At 42.8% G+C, this 17,500-nt stretch overlaps 2 protein-coding genes across 6 annotated transcripts in view; both read left to right on the top strand.

The window, feature by feature from the left end:
* zgc:123258 (PA_hSPPL_like and Peptidase_A22B domain-containing protein) overlaps positions 1–6,388 on the top strand; it is a 14,037-nt gene extending 7,649 nt beyond the window's left edge. For 2 of the 5 annotated variants that reach the window (XM_053678298.1, XM_053678302.1), the window contains 4 exons: positions 1,006–1,086; positions 1,233–1,393; positions 1,860–1,893; positions 4,172–6,388. In XM_053678298.1, coding sequence (XP_053534273.1) covers positions 1,006–1,086; positions 1,233–1,393; positions 1,860–1,893; positions 4,172–4,212 — 317 coding nt within the window. In that variant the 3' untranslated portion in view covers positions 4,213–6,388. The remainder of the gene's footprint in view (positions 1–1,005; positions 1,087–1,232; positions 1,394–1,859; positions 1,894–4,171) is intronic. The other 3 variants (XM_053678299.1, XM_053678301.1, XM_053678300.1) reach the window with 3 other exon arrangements.
* Positions 6,389–9,927: 3,539 nt separating this feature from the next.
* trpm7 (transient receptor potential cation channel, subfamily M, member 7) overlaps positions 9,928–17,500 on the top strand; it is a 31,736-nt gene continuing 24,163 nt past the window's right edge. The window contains exons 1-2 of the mRNA XM_053678199.1: positions 9,928–10,374; positions 16,729–16,808. Coding sequence (XP_053534174.1) covers positions 10,312–10,374; positions 16,729–16,808 — 143 coding nt within the window. The 5' untranslated portion in view covers positions 9,928–10,311. The remainder of the gene's footprint in view (positions 10,375–16,728; positions 16,809–17,500) is intronic.

The following is a 17,500-nucleotide window of genomic DNA, read 5'->3' on the forward strand; positions in this document are numbered from 1 at the left end:
TGTTACATCACCCGTATACCTCCTGTTACATCACCCGTAACTCCTGTTACATCACCCGTATCTCCTGTTTCATCACCCGTATACCTCCTGTTACATCACCCGTATACCTCCTGTTACATCACCCGTATACCTCCTGTTACATCACCCGTATCTCCTGTTACATCACCCGTATCTCCTGTTACATCACCCGTATACCTCCTGTTACATCACCCGTATACCTCCTGTTACATCACCCGTATACCTCCTGTTACATCACCCGTATACCTCCTGTTACATCACCCGTATCTCCTGTTACATCACCCGTATACCTCCTGTTACATCACCCGTATACCTCCTGTTACATCACCCGTATACCTCCTGTTACATCACCCGTATACCTCCTGTTACATCACCCGTATACCTCCTGTTACATCACCCGTATACCTCCTGTTACATCACCCGTATCTCCTGTTACATCACCCGTACCTCCTGTTACATCACCCGTATACCTCCTGTTACATCACCCGTATCTCCTGTTACATCACCCGTACCTCCTGTTACATCACCCGTACCTCCTGTTACATCACCCGTACCTCCTGTTACATCACCCGTACCTCCTGTTACATCACCCGTATCTCCTGTTACATCACCCGTATACCTCCTGTTACATCACCCGTATCTCCTGTTACATCACCCGTATACCTCCTGTTACATCACCCGTATCTCCTGTTACATCACCCGTATACCTCCTGTTACATCACCCGTATACCTCCTGTTACATCACCCGTATCTCCTGTTACATCACCCGTATCTCCTGTTACATCACCCGTATCTCCTGTTACATCACCCGTATCTCCTGTTACATCACCCGTATACCTCCTGTTACATCACCCGTATCTCCTGTTACATCACCCGTATCTCCTGTTACATCACCCGTATATCTCCTGTTACATCACCCGTATCTCCTGTTACATCAGTCATGCGTCTTTGTACCATCAGCAGTAAGTTGTTGTTGTGTCTCTGCAGGTCTGTTGGTGGCGTACTGTCACCGGTTTGATGTTTGGACTGGCAGCTCGAACAGAATCTACTACGTCTCCTGTGCTGTTGGTAATAAAACTATGATACAATATAGATGTGTACACATCCCACATGTGTAAAGTTACAATACACTAATTGTCCAATGCATACATATAATTGTAATTGTTGTATTTGTGTGTGTGTGTGTGTGTGTGTGTGTGTGTGTGTGTGTGCAGCGTACACTCTGGGCCTGGTGTTGACCTTCGTGGTGATGTTGTTGTCTAAGATGGGTCAGCCAGCTCTGCTGTACTTGGTCCCGTTCACTCTGCTCACCAGCGGCCTGCTCGCCTGGAAGCGCAAAGAGTTCAAACAGTTCTGGGCCGGAACCACCTACCAGGTGAGCTCCTCTGATTGGACGTCTGAGTGGTGTGTCGTTTGGACTGTGTAATGTTTATTCACACGTAGTAACACGCTGCTTCTGGTTTGCTTAGGCTTAGTGAGTCATATAATATAAGGATTGGACATTTCGGTATCCGGCAGTGAGTGACAGGATACCAAAATGGCCGAACTCTGAGGAAGAGCAGACGATGATAGATTGCAAATGTCGCAGTGTTGCCGCTTAAAAAAAGAAAAGCCGTGATCTGTGCGTTACCTGTTACAGCACACCTGCAGAACAGCTCAGGTGATCAGAGACAGGTGTGCGGAGAAACTCTGACTCTGATCACCTGACCCTGCTGTGCAAGAGAGTATACTCTCTGCACTCGTGTGTGTGTGTGTGTGTGTGTGTGTGTGTGTGTGTGTGTGTGTGTGTGTGTGTGGTAGACCAACTGTGTGAAACTCTCTCATTACTTGGTCTCCATCAGGTGTTGGACTCATCCAGGGAACCTTTAATACCAGGTGGGCGTTTACCTTTCAGCCCCACTCGCTGCTCTTCCATATGCTCTGTGTGTGTGTGTGTGTGTGTGTGTGTGTGTGTGTGTGTGTGTGTGTGTGTGTGGACTTTTCAGCTTCTCTCTCACATTATGAGCTGCTGTTCTGCTCACATATCACATCAGCTTCCTAACCCTGCTCCTGCTTCTTTAGCCTCGCTGCTCTGAGTAATTAAACCTCCACCGTGTCCCCGCTTCAGACACCATACAGTGCCGGTTTCAAAAGTCTTGGCGCCCTTACGATTAGCTAAGCATAACCTCCTTGAGGTTAGAAGCAAATGTAGAGACTTGTAGCCCCTGCGATCTGTCAGTGTGCTGGATCAGGTGTGTGTGTTAGAGATGTAACTAAAAAGAGACCATGTTATTCTGAATGAACAAAGCTTCACAAGGCGTCTGCTTGAGATTAGAGGTGTTTACCTGAAGTGGCATCTTGCAGGTCATAGCAAAAAACGAGGAAAAAAACACAGTGGTTACTTTGATGAGGGTGCTAGCGAGATCAGATATGATCAGACATGAAGCTTGTGGGACAAAGAAAGACCACGTTCATGAGCGCTATCATGAACAATGTGAACAGTACCCTGGACGTTATCGTACACAGTAGAGGTGGAGCGATAGTGGATTTACCCATCACGAGATCTACTGATAAGTCGGGCGGTACTGAGTTGCCGATTAATTAACCGATAGTTTTTAAAATACTGATACTGAATGAAAACGCCGCACTCCAATTAAAACATCGCTGGACTTTATTACAAAAATAAACAGTTCTGACTGTACACAGCAAATATAGTGTATGTTTTTATATGAAATAAATATGAACATATATTAACTATTAATAAAGTAAATAAAAGCTGTACATCCGAACCAAAACGTAACGCCCCAAATCGAAAATGAATCAAAAATACTTCAGATTACACAACAAAATTTGTCAGTGATGGTTTTTACTTCTCCTCTAGAGGCCGCTCTCGTGCTGTATAATGAGGGCGGACCCTTCTCAGTTGCTCCCGGATAAGATAACCGATAGTTCCAGTAATCGCTTATCGGTCGGGCTCTAGTAAACAGTAACCTGAGCGATAAGGCTGACATTATTGTAAACAGTAACGTATTTCCAGCATTCCTTCATCATTAGTCACGGTCTGGTCACGGTGTATCTGATAATTAGATTATATCAGGGGCAGGTATGAACTGCGTGATTATAAAAACATTCCCACACACACCTGTAGTTGAGAGTGATTATGAAGTGCAGAGATGTAGCTGAGGTCGAGGAACCGTCAGAGCCATGCGGACACCGCACACCGTTCTGCCACACAGTCTCACCTGCCCACAGCGCTGGGGTTCAGGTCAGGACCAGGCCACGCCCACTTCAGGTTTGAGTCTGAATATGGATACAGTTAGTACTGTTGAATTACACCTCGTGAGTGAGTGTGTGTGTGTGTGTGTGTGTGTGTGTGTGTGTGTGTGTGTGTGTGTGTGAGTCATTACAGCAGCAGGAACTGTCCCTCTTCCCTCCCTGCAGCAGATAACTGGGCTCTAGGGTGCGCTGTGGCAACATGATGTGTGTTTCAGATCTAACATGCATCATGCGTGTACACACACACACACACACACACACACATTTTCATCTCACCCATTGTGGCTTGAGCCGCTAACGCTAACACTACTGTGTGTGTCTCTGTGTCCGAGTGTAAATAAATGTTAGAGGTGTGTAAGTGTTTTATTCCTGTCTTCACCTCAAGGTGCCCTAATCAAGCAGGGTGCACCAGAAACAGGAATGAAACACAGCCTTGATATGTGATCGGAGAACAAGGGCGTGTCTCAAACGTCAGAGAAAGTGTTCTTATTAGAATTAAACCAGATCTCGTGTTCTGATATTCGGGACGGAGCCTTAAAAACGGACCACATTCTAGTAAGAACACTGTAAAGATTTTCATTTCATTACTCATTACTAATTATTCTCTCTCTCTCTCTCTCTCTCTCTGTCTCTCTCTCTCTCTCTCTCTCTCTGTCTCTCTCTCTCACTCTCTCTGTCTCTGTCTCTCTCTCGCTCTCTCTCTGTCTCTCTCTCTCTCTGTCTCTGTCTCTCTCTCTCTCTCTCTCTCTGTCTCTCTGTCTCTCTCTCTCACTCTCTCTCTCTGTCTCTGTCTCTCTCTCTCTCTCTCTCTGTCTCTCTGTCTCTCTCTCTCACTCTCTCGCTCTCTCTCTCTCTCTCTCTCTCTCTCTCTCTCTCTGTCTCTCTCTCTCTTTCTCAGATGGAGATGCTGAATATTCCAGCGCAGTGAGGAAGTGCTGATCGGCTGGATTTAGACGCGTGTGTGAGTGCGTGAGTGTGTGTGTGAGTGCGTGAGTGCGTGAGTGCGTGAGTGTGTGAGTGCGTGCGTGAGTGTGTGTGAGTGCGTGAGTGAGTGCGTGAGTGAGTGCGTGAGTGAGTGCGTGAGTGAGTGCGTGAGTGAGTGAGTGCGTGAGTGAGTGCGTGAGTGAGTGCGTGAGTGAGTGCGTGAGTGAGTGCGTGAGTGAGTGCGTGAGTGAGTGCGTGAGTGAGTGCGTGAGTGAGTGCGTGAGTGAGTGTGTGTGTGAGTGAGTGTGTGTGTGTGTGTGCTGAGCACTTTAAGCCCTGTGATTGGCTTTATCAGGACCAATACAGTCTTATCGCTCTCTCTTTAATAAACAACTTTAATATCTATTTTCAAAAAGGCCTTAATCACTGCCTCAGGCTCCGCCCACAACGCACGTCAACACGTGATCAGGTTGTTTTACAGACAGTGTAAAGACACGGTGACCGTGGAAACGAACCTGAAACATCCAAAACATCAACATTTCCCTCAAAATGCGCTGGAAAATTAGTAAGAAAGTTATTTTTACTCAGAAAAAGTAACGGATTACAGATGAGTAATTAGTGCTTTAAAACTGTAATCTGATGACGTTACTCATTACTGCATGTAGAAATGAATCAGGTTACTCGTTACCTTACCTTCACTTTACTTTCATCACCATCAAACCTACAGAATACCCTACACAGTGGAACTCGGGTCTTTCAGGGATTTTAGCGTCGGCGTCAGTCTGATTTATAATAGAACCTTCCTCGGGTGTGTCGGTGTGTGTAGAACAAACAGAGCGATAAAATATCAAACTTTTCTCACTAGGCTAGTCTGGGGTCGCTAGCCGAGGGGGGACACGGATAAGCTATCACTGTATGGGTTTATCTGCTACAGAGTCATGTAGGGTTCATTATCCTTCCTCCTGCTCTGCTCACGTCATGTTCACGTGAACTGGAACTCATATAGACGTTTACACGCCTCGTTCTCCTGCTCAGCATCAGAGGATGATTCTGTTTCAGTCTCAACACCTTTACTGCTTTAAATAAATAAATAAATCGGCGTATATCCATTTCCCCTCACGCTGACTGAGCTAGCGTTCGGTAGCATTGAGAGACCGTCAGCCAATAAGACACGAGTATTTCCACGTATTTCCCTGTGAACCCGTCTGATTCTGACAGGGTGTTCCGTTTGAACGCACCTGCGTGTGTAGTTACATTCTGTGGTGCGTTGAACACAATCGGCGTGTTAGTGCGTCTGACACGTGCTGTGTGTTAAACACCACCACAGGTAACACAGACGTGTTCTTTCGGCTTTCCCCCCTACGATTATCCTGAAATGCGGTTTGTTTGTGTGCTAAAATTCTACTGAAATACTCTCAAAATAAACAAACAACAACATGAAGTTCAGGTGACATTAATTAAAATCACCAAAACGTTTGACCGAGGTAAGAATCGGACTCGCGTCTCCCCACAGACTGATCGGACAGTGATTTATGACGTTTATTTGCTTTTCATTTCGAACACGTCTACTGGATAATTGAACACAGCAGGTGTTGAAACAGTAAGAACACAGAAAGTGTGCAGGGTATGATTTTCTGAGCAGGAGTTTCTGAACCCAGCGTATCTGTGACATCATGAGCAGGTTATTAGTCTGATTTCCCGCGCTCCACCTGCCCCACCGGTGAGCACACAGCACGCGAGGTGCCAGCGTCTCCATGTGTAACCACCGCACGATCACGTGTTGATGCGAGGTGTAAACCCGGGCCTGTGGGTTTTTTTTTTTTTTTTAAAAGAAATAACGATTTCAGTGTTTCTGTATTCAAAGTCTTCATTCGTGTGTTCTTTTCATGCCTTAAATTAAAGACGGAATGTCTGCTGATGCCAGTAATACGTTTGCTGTGACGTTTAATTTGCGATATAATGAGGCTGTTTGACAGATAAATGCCATAAAAGCACAGTACTGTCTGAATTCTTACTTTTACTGTCTGAGCGGTTTTATTTTCTGATTTATACTGACTCAACCCCACCGCTCAAGAGCTCAACGGAGGTTTGGACGACTAAACACCTTCGTGAAGCACAAATTCAGACGACGCATGTAAAGAGGGGTGTAAACTTTTGAACATGTTGTAAAAAATAAAACTGCTGACTGAGACTGAAGTTGCTGGAATCTTTCCTCTGTTTCATCTGTGTGTGAATATATAGGAAAATAATCAACTCTGGGGAGGTGTGATGTAGCAGAGTTACTGTTACCATGGTAACATCCTATAGCAGCACACCCCCGTGTGTTTTATTCCCCTTGTAACACAGCGATTTGCAAACGATCGCAATTTTTACTTATTAAAATATAGCACTGTACTTTTATCGTACAAGTCGTTCATCAAGCAGGTGAGTTCCTGTTCTCACTTACGTTATAGCAGCTATAAACACTCGTTCCCTCACCATCCCGCTCTCTATTCCCTCTCTTTATCCTCTCTCTCTATTCTCTATTCCCTCTCTATTCCCTCTCTCTATTCTCTCTCTATTCTCTCTCTATTCCCTCTCTCTATTCTCTCTCTATTCTCTCTCTATTCTCTTTATTCTCTCTCTCTCTATTCTCTCTTTATTCTCTCTCTATTCTCTCTTTATTCTCTCTCTATTCTCTCTTTATACTCTCTCTCTATTCTCTCTCTCTCTATTCTCTCTTTATTCTCTCTCTATTCTCTCTTTATTCTCTCTCTCTATTCTCTCTCTCTCTATTCTCTCTTTATTCCCTCTCTCTATTCTCTCTCTCTATTCTCTCTTTATTCTCTCTATTCTCTCTCTCTATTCCCTTTCTTTACAGATTTCCCTCTGACTGTTACACAGCGCTGACACTGGAGACTCCTTCCTCACACCTTACAGAAACATTTTTCTCCTACAGATCAGTGATTTCACACAGTTTTAACCTATTTATGTGAATCTGTCCCAGTGAACGAGCCGTTACTATAGAAACTATAATGTATCAGAATGAGCACATTAATATTAATATAAACCTGCGCTACTGTCGGAGCTGCTGTTATAGAGAACTAATCACCACCTGACGACCAATCACAGTCCAGAATCATTAAATGAAATGGGTTTACATTTTGCTTTTCCCCACCTGAAAACCAGACAGTTGGATCGAGGGTAAACATTACCCGAGGAGTATTTCAGGTTGGTGTTTTTTTTTTCTTATCCCTCTTCAAGGCAGTGAAATGGATTTTGCGTCATAGTAGACTCGACCAGCAGGGGGCGCTGCAGCACTGTCTAAGTGGTGGTTCAGATTTTATTCATTATGTACTGCTACAAAATCGAAACCAGATGACTTTTGGAAGGAAACCGGAGAACCCGAAGCAAACGGATCAGGATAAACAATACAGTGTTCTATGATTACAATACGTTTTTATAAATCATTTAAAAATCCCAGTTCATTAAATATCACATTATTTTGTGTTATTAAATATTATTGTTTAACGACACGATGTGGTGTTGCATTTAAGTTTAAATAATTTCAAAAGATCGTAGTTAATTACTTATAACTTCATAATTAATAAATCTCGAACATAGATATTTGTTTAATATTTATAATTATCTACTTATTTAAAATGATTAAAATATGTTTCATAAACGATTTAAAAATCCCAGCTTATTAAAAAATCACAAATTAATGTTTACTTTTAAAAATGATTGTTTATCGATACATTATGGCATGGGATTAAATTTTTATATCTATAATTTCCAAAATGATTTTTAATAAATTCTAAAATATTTCTTATGAATTATTAATTTAACATTTATATTTTAAATCATGTGCTTATTTAAAATAAACCATTATATTCTCCTGTTGTGTGTGTATTTTTTTTAAATCTACAAATTAATGAATAAAATATTTATGAAAATGTTTGATAGACTTGTATCGTCTAAAATATACAGAAATTTTATGTTCATAAATATATTAATAAACTATTTCAGGGCAACAATCTTTTCAAATATAATCAAGAAAAAACTACTGTATAGTAATTTTAATAGTATAGATCTTTATAGTCATTACTATAAAGTAATTTTTATAGTATAATTCTTTATAGTAAACCCTATTTTTTACTTTAAAAAAATATTTTCTGCAGTATAGTTCCTTATGGTCATTAATTTATAGTATTTAATTGTATAGTTCTTTATAGCCATTTTCTATAGTATAATTCCTTATGGTGATGAATGATTTTTATAGCATAGTTCTGTATGGTATTTTTATAGTAGAGTTAATAGATATATAGACTTTACATTTAAAAAGAACATCCATAAATAATCACTACAATATTTCTGATTCTTTAAGATGTGTATATACATAAATTCTCTGTTTGTAAATATATTAATGCATTTGTAAAATATTTCAATGTAACATTTTCCAAATGCTATCATGGAACAGTTTATAATTTAATTTAGTTTAAATTAATAAACAGTGCTCTGACACCGTACTGTGGTCTGTAATGGAAAAGGAAAAGAGGGCGGGGCAATCGTGTCGACGCCCCGCCCACTCATCCCCCGCCACCGTGGTCACATCCCGCCTCGTTCTGTCATGTGATCCAGACCACGTGACTGGGGGGGGGGCGCTGACTCAGCTGCGTCGTCACGCAGGCGAAAGCGCGTCAGTCGGGGAGTCGCAGCATTATGAGAGATCCACCTTCCGCTGCTGCTGCTGGAGCGGAGACACCGGAGAAACGCTGCTCCCACCGGGCTTCCCTCAGCGCGCTCACCCGCAGCGCCGCCGATAGATGGCTAAAAGCCGCGCAACACCTCCGCTTCAGTCCGCACGGTGAAGAGAATGGTACGTCCCGGGGCTCCGGGGTTTGTTTTCCCTTCCCTGTTCCCGTCTCGGAGCGCTTCACGCGGACTGACATTAGCTTAGCATAGCGTATCATACATATGTGTATATAAATAAATATAGCTTTAGCCGCCTGTATGCTACCAGCGTATACAACACACACACACACACACACACACACACACACACACACACACACACACACAACTTCGGTTCATATTTTACCACAAACGGTTTCGGTAACCGACAGATAACACCACGCACGCACGCACGCACGCGCGCGCACGCACTCTCTCTCTCTCTCTCTCTGTCTATCTATCTAGATGTAGAGTGTCAGAACAGTGTCGCGCGCCAGTATGAAAAACATTCGTCTCGCGCGCCTATGTGGATCTCTCTCTCTCTCTCTCTCACTGTCTCTCTCTCTCTCACTGTCTCTCTCTCTCTCTCTCTCTCTCTCTCTCTCTCTCTCACTGTCGGCTCGCGCTTCTGAAACGCAGCTGAATGTCAGTCACAGATGTCAGTTAGCCTGAAGCTAAAGTGATTAAAGCTAAAGCTAGCGGTGTTAGCAGCAGGATGATTCCAACCCCTCGCCCCACCTCTCGCTCTTCTTCTCCTCTCTCTCTCTCTATCTCTCTCTCAATCTCTCTCTCTCTTCTTCACACTCTCTCTTCTTCTCTCTCTCTCTCCGTCTCTCTCTCTTCTTCACACTCTCTCTCTTCTTCTCTCTCTCCCTCTCTCTCTCTCTCTCTCTCTCTCTCTCCCTCTCTCTCTCTCTCTCTCTTTGAGAACATGTCCTGTCAGGATTCAGGTTCTCAGCTTTAAGCTCATGATGGGTTGAGTTAGTGTGTGTGTGAGTGTGTGTGTGTGTGTGTGTGTGAGTGTGTGTGTGTGTGTGTGTTTCTCCTCACAGCTGTCTTGTGTGTTTGGGTAAACACCACTTTCCTGTCAGAGATGTTGTGCTAAGCTGAAGTTGGGTCGTGTAGACGGTGATGTCTCGGGTGTGTAGACGGTGATGTCTCGGGTGTGTAGACGGTGATGTCTCGGGTGTGTAGACGGTGATGTCTCGGGTGTGTAGACGGTGATGTCTCGGGTGTGTGTCAGTCACTGCAGTCCTCGCTCTCCAGACGGGTTTAATGCACAGTTCTCTGTAGATGAGGATTATCAGTAAAGGTCGGCGATGTGACCGAAATATATCATAAACTTTATCTATTTTATCTCTCGATTCTCACAGGTGTGTTTATGAACCGTGACGTACAGGAATGTTCTCAAACAGCATCTTTAACAGCGCGTCTCTTCTGACTTCTAATGTCCAGAAAACTCCAGTACGTTTCTTTCTTTTCAAATGACAGATGTTAAAGTGTGAGGAATTCATCTGAGCACTGAAACGTACATATTTACACCTGAAAGGAGTCGAGAAAGGGGGAAAAAAACGACACAGGAAAGATGTAGAGGTTTGGAAGCATCTTTAAAATATAATTTTGTCGTAATTTAAATCTAACAGCTTTTTATTCAGTTGTTTAGTAAATGTTTACATTGTACAGTTATGACATTATAATGATATTGATATTATATTGCATTTTATATACTTACATAACACACACATGCATCACAGAGTACTGCGTTTACATGTTTTTGGAGAATTTATTAAACGTCTACAAAGTAAATTAAGCCTTGTTTGCTTTTTTTTTTTTTAAATAAATATATAATATAATTACTTTTAAGATTCGTTGATAAAAACATAAATATGTAGGACTGAAAAGTAGAGTTCCTTTCCTTTTTAAACGTTTTCAAATCAGATTATAATTCTAAAAAAATAAACAAGCAAAACACCTTTGTAGTAAAATTAAAAAAAATTTTTCGTGATGTGTAAGAAAAGTGTGCTGTGACGGTGTGTCACGAGATTGATCGTCTTTACATTCATCGGTCAGTTTATAATTATCGAAAAAGATCCTCATTTATTTGTATTTACAATTATGTAAAAAAAAATTTATTTAAAAAAAGAAAAGTGTACGTTCACAGTTTATCACGATATCAGTATTTTATCTTCATATTCATCAGTCAGTTTGTAATCATTTAAAAAACATGCTTGTGTTATACATACTTATAATTATTAGAGAGAGAATGACGAGGTGAGGGAGAGTGTTCTGTTTAAACCCCGGTCCGTTGTTTTTGTTTGTGTTTTGTTTCACGTTTCCGCGTCGCTGTCGCGACTCGACTGCCTCCGTGGATTTAACCGTCAGAAACACGGGTGTAAATCCACTGCGTTGTTTCTCTTATCTGCCGCTGTGAGTTTCAGAGTGTACTCAGGTTCACGTGACGCGTTATAAGCACACACAGGTGTTTTTTTTTTTTTTTTTTTATGACTGGCACGTTGTTGTTGTTGTGGTGGAGGTGTGAGGTTGCAGTTAATCAGGTTGTAATCGTATATCATCTTCAGCGTGTTGTGAATGAAGCTCTGGGAGAGCAGGATCTCAGTCAGAGCTCGTTACACCAGAGTTCTTCACTCCACACCGAGGGGAAGATTAAAGCCCCGCTGCATCTCCCTGATCTCCTGAAGCAGTGTAACCCCGTGTTAATACCAAGCATCATCACCTCTGTCTCAGCTGCTGGATGTTTTCCATCAGGAAGGTTTTAGAGCTCTGTAAACACAACGTCGAGTTCGTTATCTCCGCGTAAATGTGTTCTAGACGTACAGTTCCTACATTAGTGTTGGGATTGTGTGTTTAAAATAAATGTTCGAAAAATGTAAATGCTTTATCCTATGGCTTCTGACGTATTGGGGATGTTCTGATTTTAAAAAGTGTAATAATCATTTTTTAAACCTAATCAGAAAACTGATTTGAAGGAGCTGGAGTTAGTGTTGTATTTTAAATATTTAAAATTGGAAATCTAGTGTCTTTATTTATAGAAATCATTCTTTAGATGTAAAACAAATACATTTATGATATTTGACTTTATTAATAATTATTTATTTGTTTTTTAAAACTGTATCTGGGCCATTTTCTGAGTAAACCTGCCTGTCGCGTTTCGCAGGAATGGCGGTGTGATGTTTTCTCTTCGCTCGCCCGAGTTGAACCTTAATAAGAACAACGATGAAAACAGCGCTGCAGTGAAATGCTCTGATCTTAGTTTAATACTGCATGGCCATGTTGGTGAGTCTCGCTGAAGTTTTATAATCTGCTAAAGTTTTTGTTGACCTTTCTGTGTGGATTTTTCCTTTGAAGTGATTAAAGCTCAAAATGATGCAGCAGGTTAATGCTTTAAACGATTATTTCTTAACAATCCGTCAATTAACGATTATATTTATTTAAACCCTTTTAAAAAGTGAAAGTGTTTAGTTTTTTTTAGAAATGCAAAAAAATAAAATAAATCAAGCGTTAATGAGGTATTGCTCCAGATGAGTTATTGTGGAGGAAACAGAAATCGCAGCACTGCTTGTTTTTTGTTTGTCTGTTTGTTTTTTTGGAAGAATTACAAAGAAAAAAAAGTTGAGGCTAGATGTCTGGCGTGGTATTAGACACGAGACACTGATTAGCATCATGTTTTTCTTCTGTCTCTGGTCTGTGGCTCCCGTGTAGTGAGCACATGCTTCCGGACATGAAGCCATTTTGAATTTTATTCTCAGAAAGTACAAAAATACTCCTCGCTCGCTCGCTCTGGAGAAATCGATCCGGATGAATGTGTGTGGTGCAGAAAATGGAGTGTAAAAAGGTTGGATAGCGCTATTTCGGTCCCTTTCATTATAAACACACACACACACATACACTTGGAGTGACATCATCAATCTTATGACGTCACAGCTGACTGTAAGCCTGCAGTATGGCATTAACGTGGGAGTTGCCGTAAACATAAACATAAACATAATCCTGTCTGATTACGGGCTTTACACACTGCTGAGTAAGAGTGTGTGTATGTGTGTGTGTATATATATATATACACTTGTGTGTGTGTGTGTGTGTGTGTGTGTGTGTGTGTGAGTGAGTGAGAGACCTGGGGATAGACGTTTTCTCCACAGTGTCACATGCCTCAGCTAATCTTCACGCTGCAGGACATGCTCAGGGAGAACGCTGCCTTGTGAATGTTCCCTACCCAGAGGAGCCTGCTGGTACGAACTGACAGGACTGTATAATTCACTACTGACACATTAGTCTCTCAGGACAGACTTCTGGTACACTGCTCACTAAATGTGTCTAAGCCACGCCCACTTTCTCATAAAGTGGCTGTTTGACATCGCAATCGACCAATCACGTTATCTCGCCTCTGACCTAGCTTGTTGATGTCGTCACTCCGGTTACTCTCTTGTCACGAGTCCTGCTGCGAACAGTTTGTCACCTTGTTCAAAACTTTGACTTCCAGCCAATCAGATTGCAGCTTTAGTGATTCTGAAGCTTGTGGGCAGAAAAGTGAGTTCTGGAGTAGGCACTAGGGAGCGAGTGCTGCCCAAACATGCTGCCTAGCTACTGTAGGGAACTCTTTTATCATCTGAACATCGTGACGGGGTGTGTGTGTGTGTGTGTGTGTGTGTGTGTGTGTATAAATACCCACGTTTAAACCTTTAGACTGTAGATGAGTGATATATTGCAGCGTGTGAAGGTGGGAATCTGCTTCACTTGTTACACGTTAAAGATGTTTTAATGCTTCATAGGAAACTAACGGTGATGTTTTAACGAGTGTCGGTTTCGCAAAAACCGCCGGACTTTGACCAGCACAGTGTAACGTTAGTGTAATTATCTGTCTGTCGGAGAGGTGTGTGTTTGTGGAGACGATGTAGGGCACTACGGAGGGACTGGGGTTGTTCACGCCTATACTGCATGTTTATTATGTTCTCCACAAGAGCTAAGGGCAGAAGATGAGTTCTGAAGTAAGTGCTGGTGGAGGTCCAAAGGAGGGGCTGGGGGTCGGGTTGTATCGGACGGGCCGGGGGTCGGGTTGTACCGGACGGGCCGGGGGTCGGGTTGTATCGGACGGGCCGGGGGTCGGGTTGTATCGGACGGGCCGGGGGTCGGGTTGTATCGGACGGGCTGGGGGTCGGGTTGTATCGGACGGGCTGGGGGTCGGGTTCTAACGGACGGGCTGGGGGTCGGGTTGTAACGGACGGAATAATGGTCGGGTTCTAACGGACGGGCCGGGGGTCGGGTTGTAACGGACGGAATAATGGTCGGGTTCTAACGGACGGGCCGGGGGTCGGGTTGTATCGGACGGGCCGGGGGTCGGGTTGTATCGGACGGGCCGGGGGTCGGGTTCTGAATGAGGGCCTGAATAAGAACGACTTCCTTCGTTCTACTTGAACACATTTCATTTCAGGACTCAAAGCCACACCCACTTTTCTCTCTCAGGGTGTTTGTAGGTGGAGTTAATACGTGGACTTTATCATTTTGATATTGGAAGGCAAACACTTGGTTTTACTATTTAAATGGCTAGCATGGAAAAACTCTGTTGCTAGGCAATTGGAAATCTGAAACAGAAACTAGCTGGAGCTAGCTAGCAGGACGTCTTCAGCGACTAGCGTTGGCAGCTCACACGGAGTTTTATGTGGTGAGTCACAGTGAGAGACCTGAACTTTGTGTCCTGATGATTTTGGAACTGCTGGAAAAGAAAGTGTGTGTGTGTGTGTGTGCGTGCGTGTGTGTGTGTGCGTGCGTGCGGAGACTGCATTCACGTCTGTGTTCATAGAAACCCAGTGATGGATTTCTCTCTCACTTTCTCTGTGTCCTGAGCCAGGATTTGTCTTCCTGTCCTCTTACTCATTAACTATATGGGGGAAAGAAAGAGAGAGAGACAGGAAGTGAGGGAGAGAGAGAGAGAGAGAGAGAGAGAGAGAGAGAGAGAGAGAGAGATCATTTGGCCTTAAACAGTGAGACTCGCACTCTCAGGAGGACGGTTCAGCAGAGCTCTCCATACACAGAAGGACCAGTGTAGTGCTCTTATCTGTGTGTGTGTGTGTGTGTGTGTGTGTGTGTGTGTGTGTGTGTGTGTGTGTGTGTGTGTGTGAGAGAGAGAGAGATCATGTTCCTCTACAAGGTGCTGCAGCAGAGAGATGAAGATGAGGATGATGTGAATGAGGTACAGCCGTGTGTTTCACTCAGAAACTGACCAGTGTTATATATTGTGTGTAGAGACTTATTTGTGGGCGGGGCTATGTGTGACAGGTTGTGATGTCACTAAACTGGCTTCATAGATGGATGCAAATTATCACCTGGAATGTTCTATTAGCTGCAGGACGTTAGTGGTTGTCTTGGTAACGTTGGATGTAAATGAGACCGATCCTGCTAATGTGAGCTAGCGTACTGGCTAACAGGCTCGCTAATGTTACTGGTATTAGACTGTTAGCGAAGGTGGGAGGACATGGGGCGTGTCCTAATTAGCATATTCATGTATATTCATAGATAATGAGGGTAATGATATAGATACGCTTCTGTTATTAGTCACTGCTTTTATTTATTGGATTTTTAAAACCTTTTCTTTTTTCTTTTTCTCCTCTTTGTGTTAATTTCCTTCTGTCCTCTCTTATTCCTTCTCTCTTTTCATCATCCATTCTTTTTTCATCCTTTTTCTTCTTTCCATCCTTTCTTATTTTGATTCTTTCTAATGTGTTTCATTCTTTTTTCTCTTTCTTTTTTCTCATCATTTCTTTCCGTGCTTTTATTCTTTCTTTATTCTTTCATTTTCCTTTGTTCAGTCTTCCTTTGACCTCTTTCCATTCCTCTTTTTCTTCCTTTGCCCCTTTTCTTCCTTCTTTCCATCTTTCTTTCTTTCTTTATTTTTCCATTTGTGTTTTGTTCTCTCTGTGTGTGTGTGTGTGTGTGTGTGTGTGTGTGTGTGTGTGATGCCTTATACTCAGGGTTTTATTTATTTTAACTTTGACACACACTGTAGTTTGGGGCGCCGCTGAAATTTAATTAAAATTCTTCAGTGTGTAAATCCGTCTCTGACTGGAGTTCGACACACACACACACACACACACACTCGCACACACTCTCTCACACTCTCACACACGCGTCCCGTGGAGCCGGGGCTAATCCGAATGTGCCCCCGCCCCTGATCACCTTCAGCAGTGTGTGTGATATGATATTCACGCAGTACCGTGATACACAGCTGATCCGAACAGACCCGGACCGACCCGGACCTGTGATGTCACACCGTGGGATCAAATCTGTGCTCTGATTGGCCCACGCCTATCTTTCTCTCTTAAGTCATTTTCATTCGTTTCTTCTGTATTTTCTTTCAATTCTTTTTTCATGTCTCTTTCCTTTTTCTTTCCTTTTGTTGTCTTTTTTTTTTTTTATTCTTTATTTCCCCTCGTTCTTTCCTTCATTTATTCTTGATTTCTTGTCATTTCCGTTACCGTTTCATACCTTTCTTTTTAAAACTTCGTTCTTGTATGCTTTTGCTCTTCTTTCCTTTCATTTACACCGTTTTCTTTCTTTTTATTCCTTCTCTTGTGTAATTACTTTAGCTATTTCTATTTTATTATTATTGCTTCTTTCTTCCCTTATTATTTTTCTTTCTTTCTTTTCATTTCACTGCTGTACTGAGAGTAAACCAGTGTCCTGTGTGCTCAGGGCGTCCTGTCCGTCGGCGAATGAGGCCGAGGGGTGCCAATACTTTGTGCACATGGAAAGATGGGCTTCAGTCAGTAATGGAGAATTTATTTTATTTATTTTGTCCCCCTGCAGTCCCAGAAATCCTGGATAGAGAGCACTTTCACCAAGAGGGAATGTGTCTACATACTGCCAGTGTCCAAGGACCCACACAGGTACACACACACACACACACACACACACACACACACACACACACACACACACACACACACACACACAGAGGGGGTTGGTGGTGGATTTTCAGATTTACACACAAGCATTCCTGCGCTCAGGTTCGCACATGAACAGGAATGTTCCCTAATCGCCTCAGTCTGAATTCTGTGTGCTGATTGGCTCACACCCACCTCAGTCTGAATTCTGTGTGCTGATTGGCTCACACCCACCTCAGTCTGAATTCTGTGTGCTGATTGGCTCACACCCACCTCAGTCTGAATTCTGTGTCCTGATTGGCCTACACCCACCTCAGTCTGAATTCTGTGTGCTGATTGGCCTACACCCACCTCAGTCTGAATTCTGTGTCCTGATTGGCCTACACCCACCTCAGTCTGAATTCTGTGTGCTGATTGGCTCACGCACACCTCAGTCTGAATTCTGTGGGCTGATTGGCTCACGCACACCTCAGTCTGAATTCTGTGTGCTGATTGGCTCACATGGACAGTGAATATCCAGTGATTTTTATTTATTTATCTATCTATTTATTTATTTAGACGTATAATCTAGGACTATGTGTAACTTTAATCACACGTGTAAATCCACATTGTTTTGGCGTAGCTTCGTCTTTTTCTCCACTTCTCTTGTTCCACAGAGTCACAGTTACTAGGTGTTATTGAGGACCTAGTGGTGG

Source organism: Ictalurus punctatus, chromosome 4 (genome assembly GCF_001660625.3).
Source record: "Ictalurus punctatus breed USDA103 chromosome 4, Coco_2.0, whole genome shotgun sequence".
In the NCBI taxonomy this organism is placed as follows: Eukaryota; Metazoa; Chordata; class Actinopteri; order Siluriformes; family Ictaluridae; genus Ictalurus; species Ictalurus punctatus.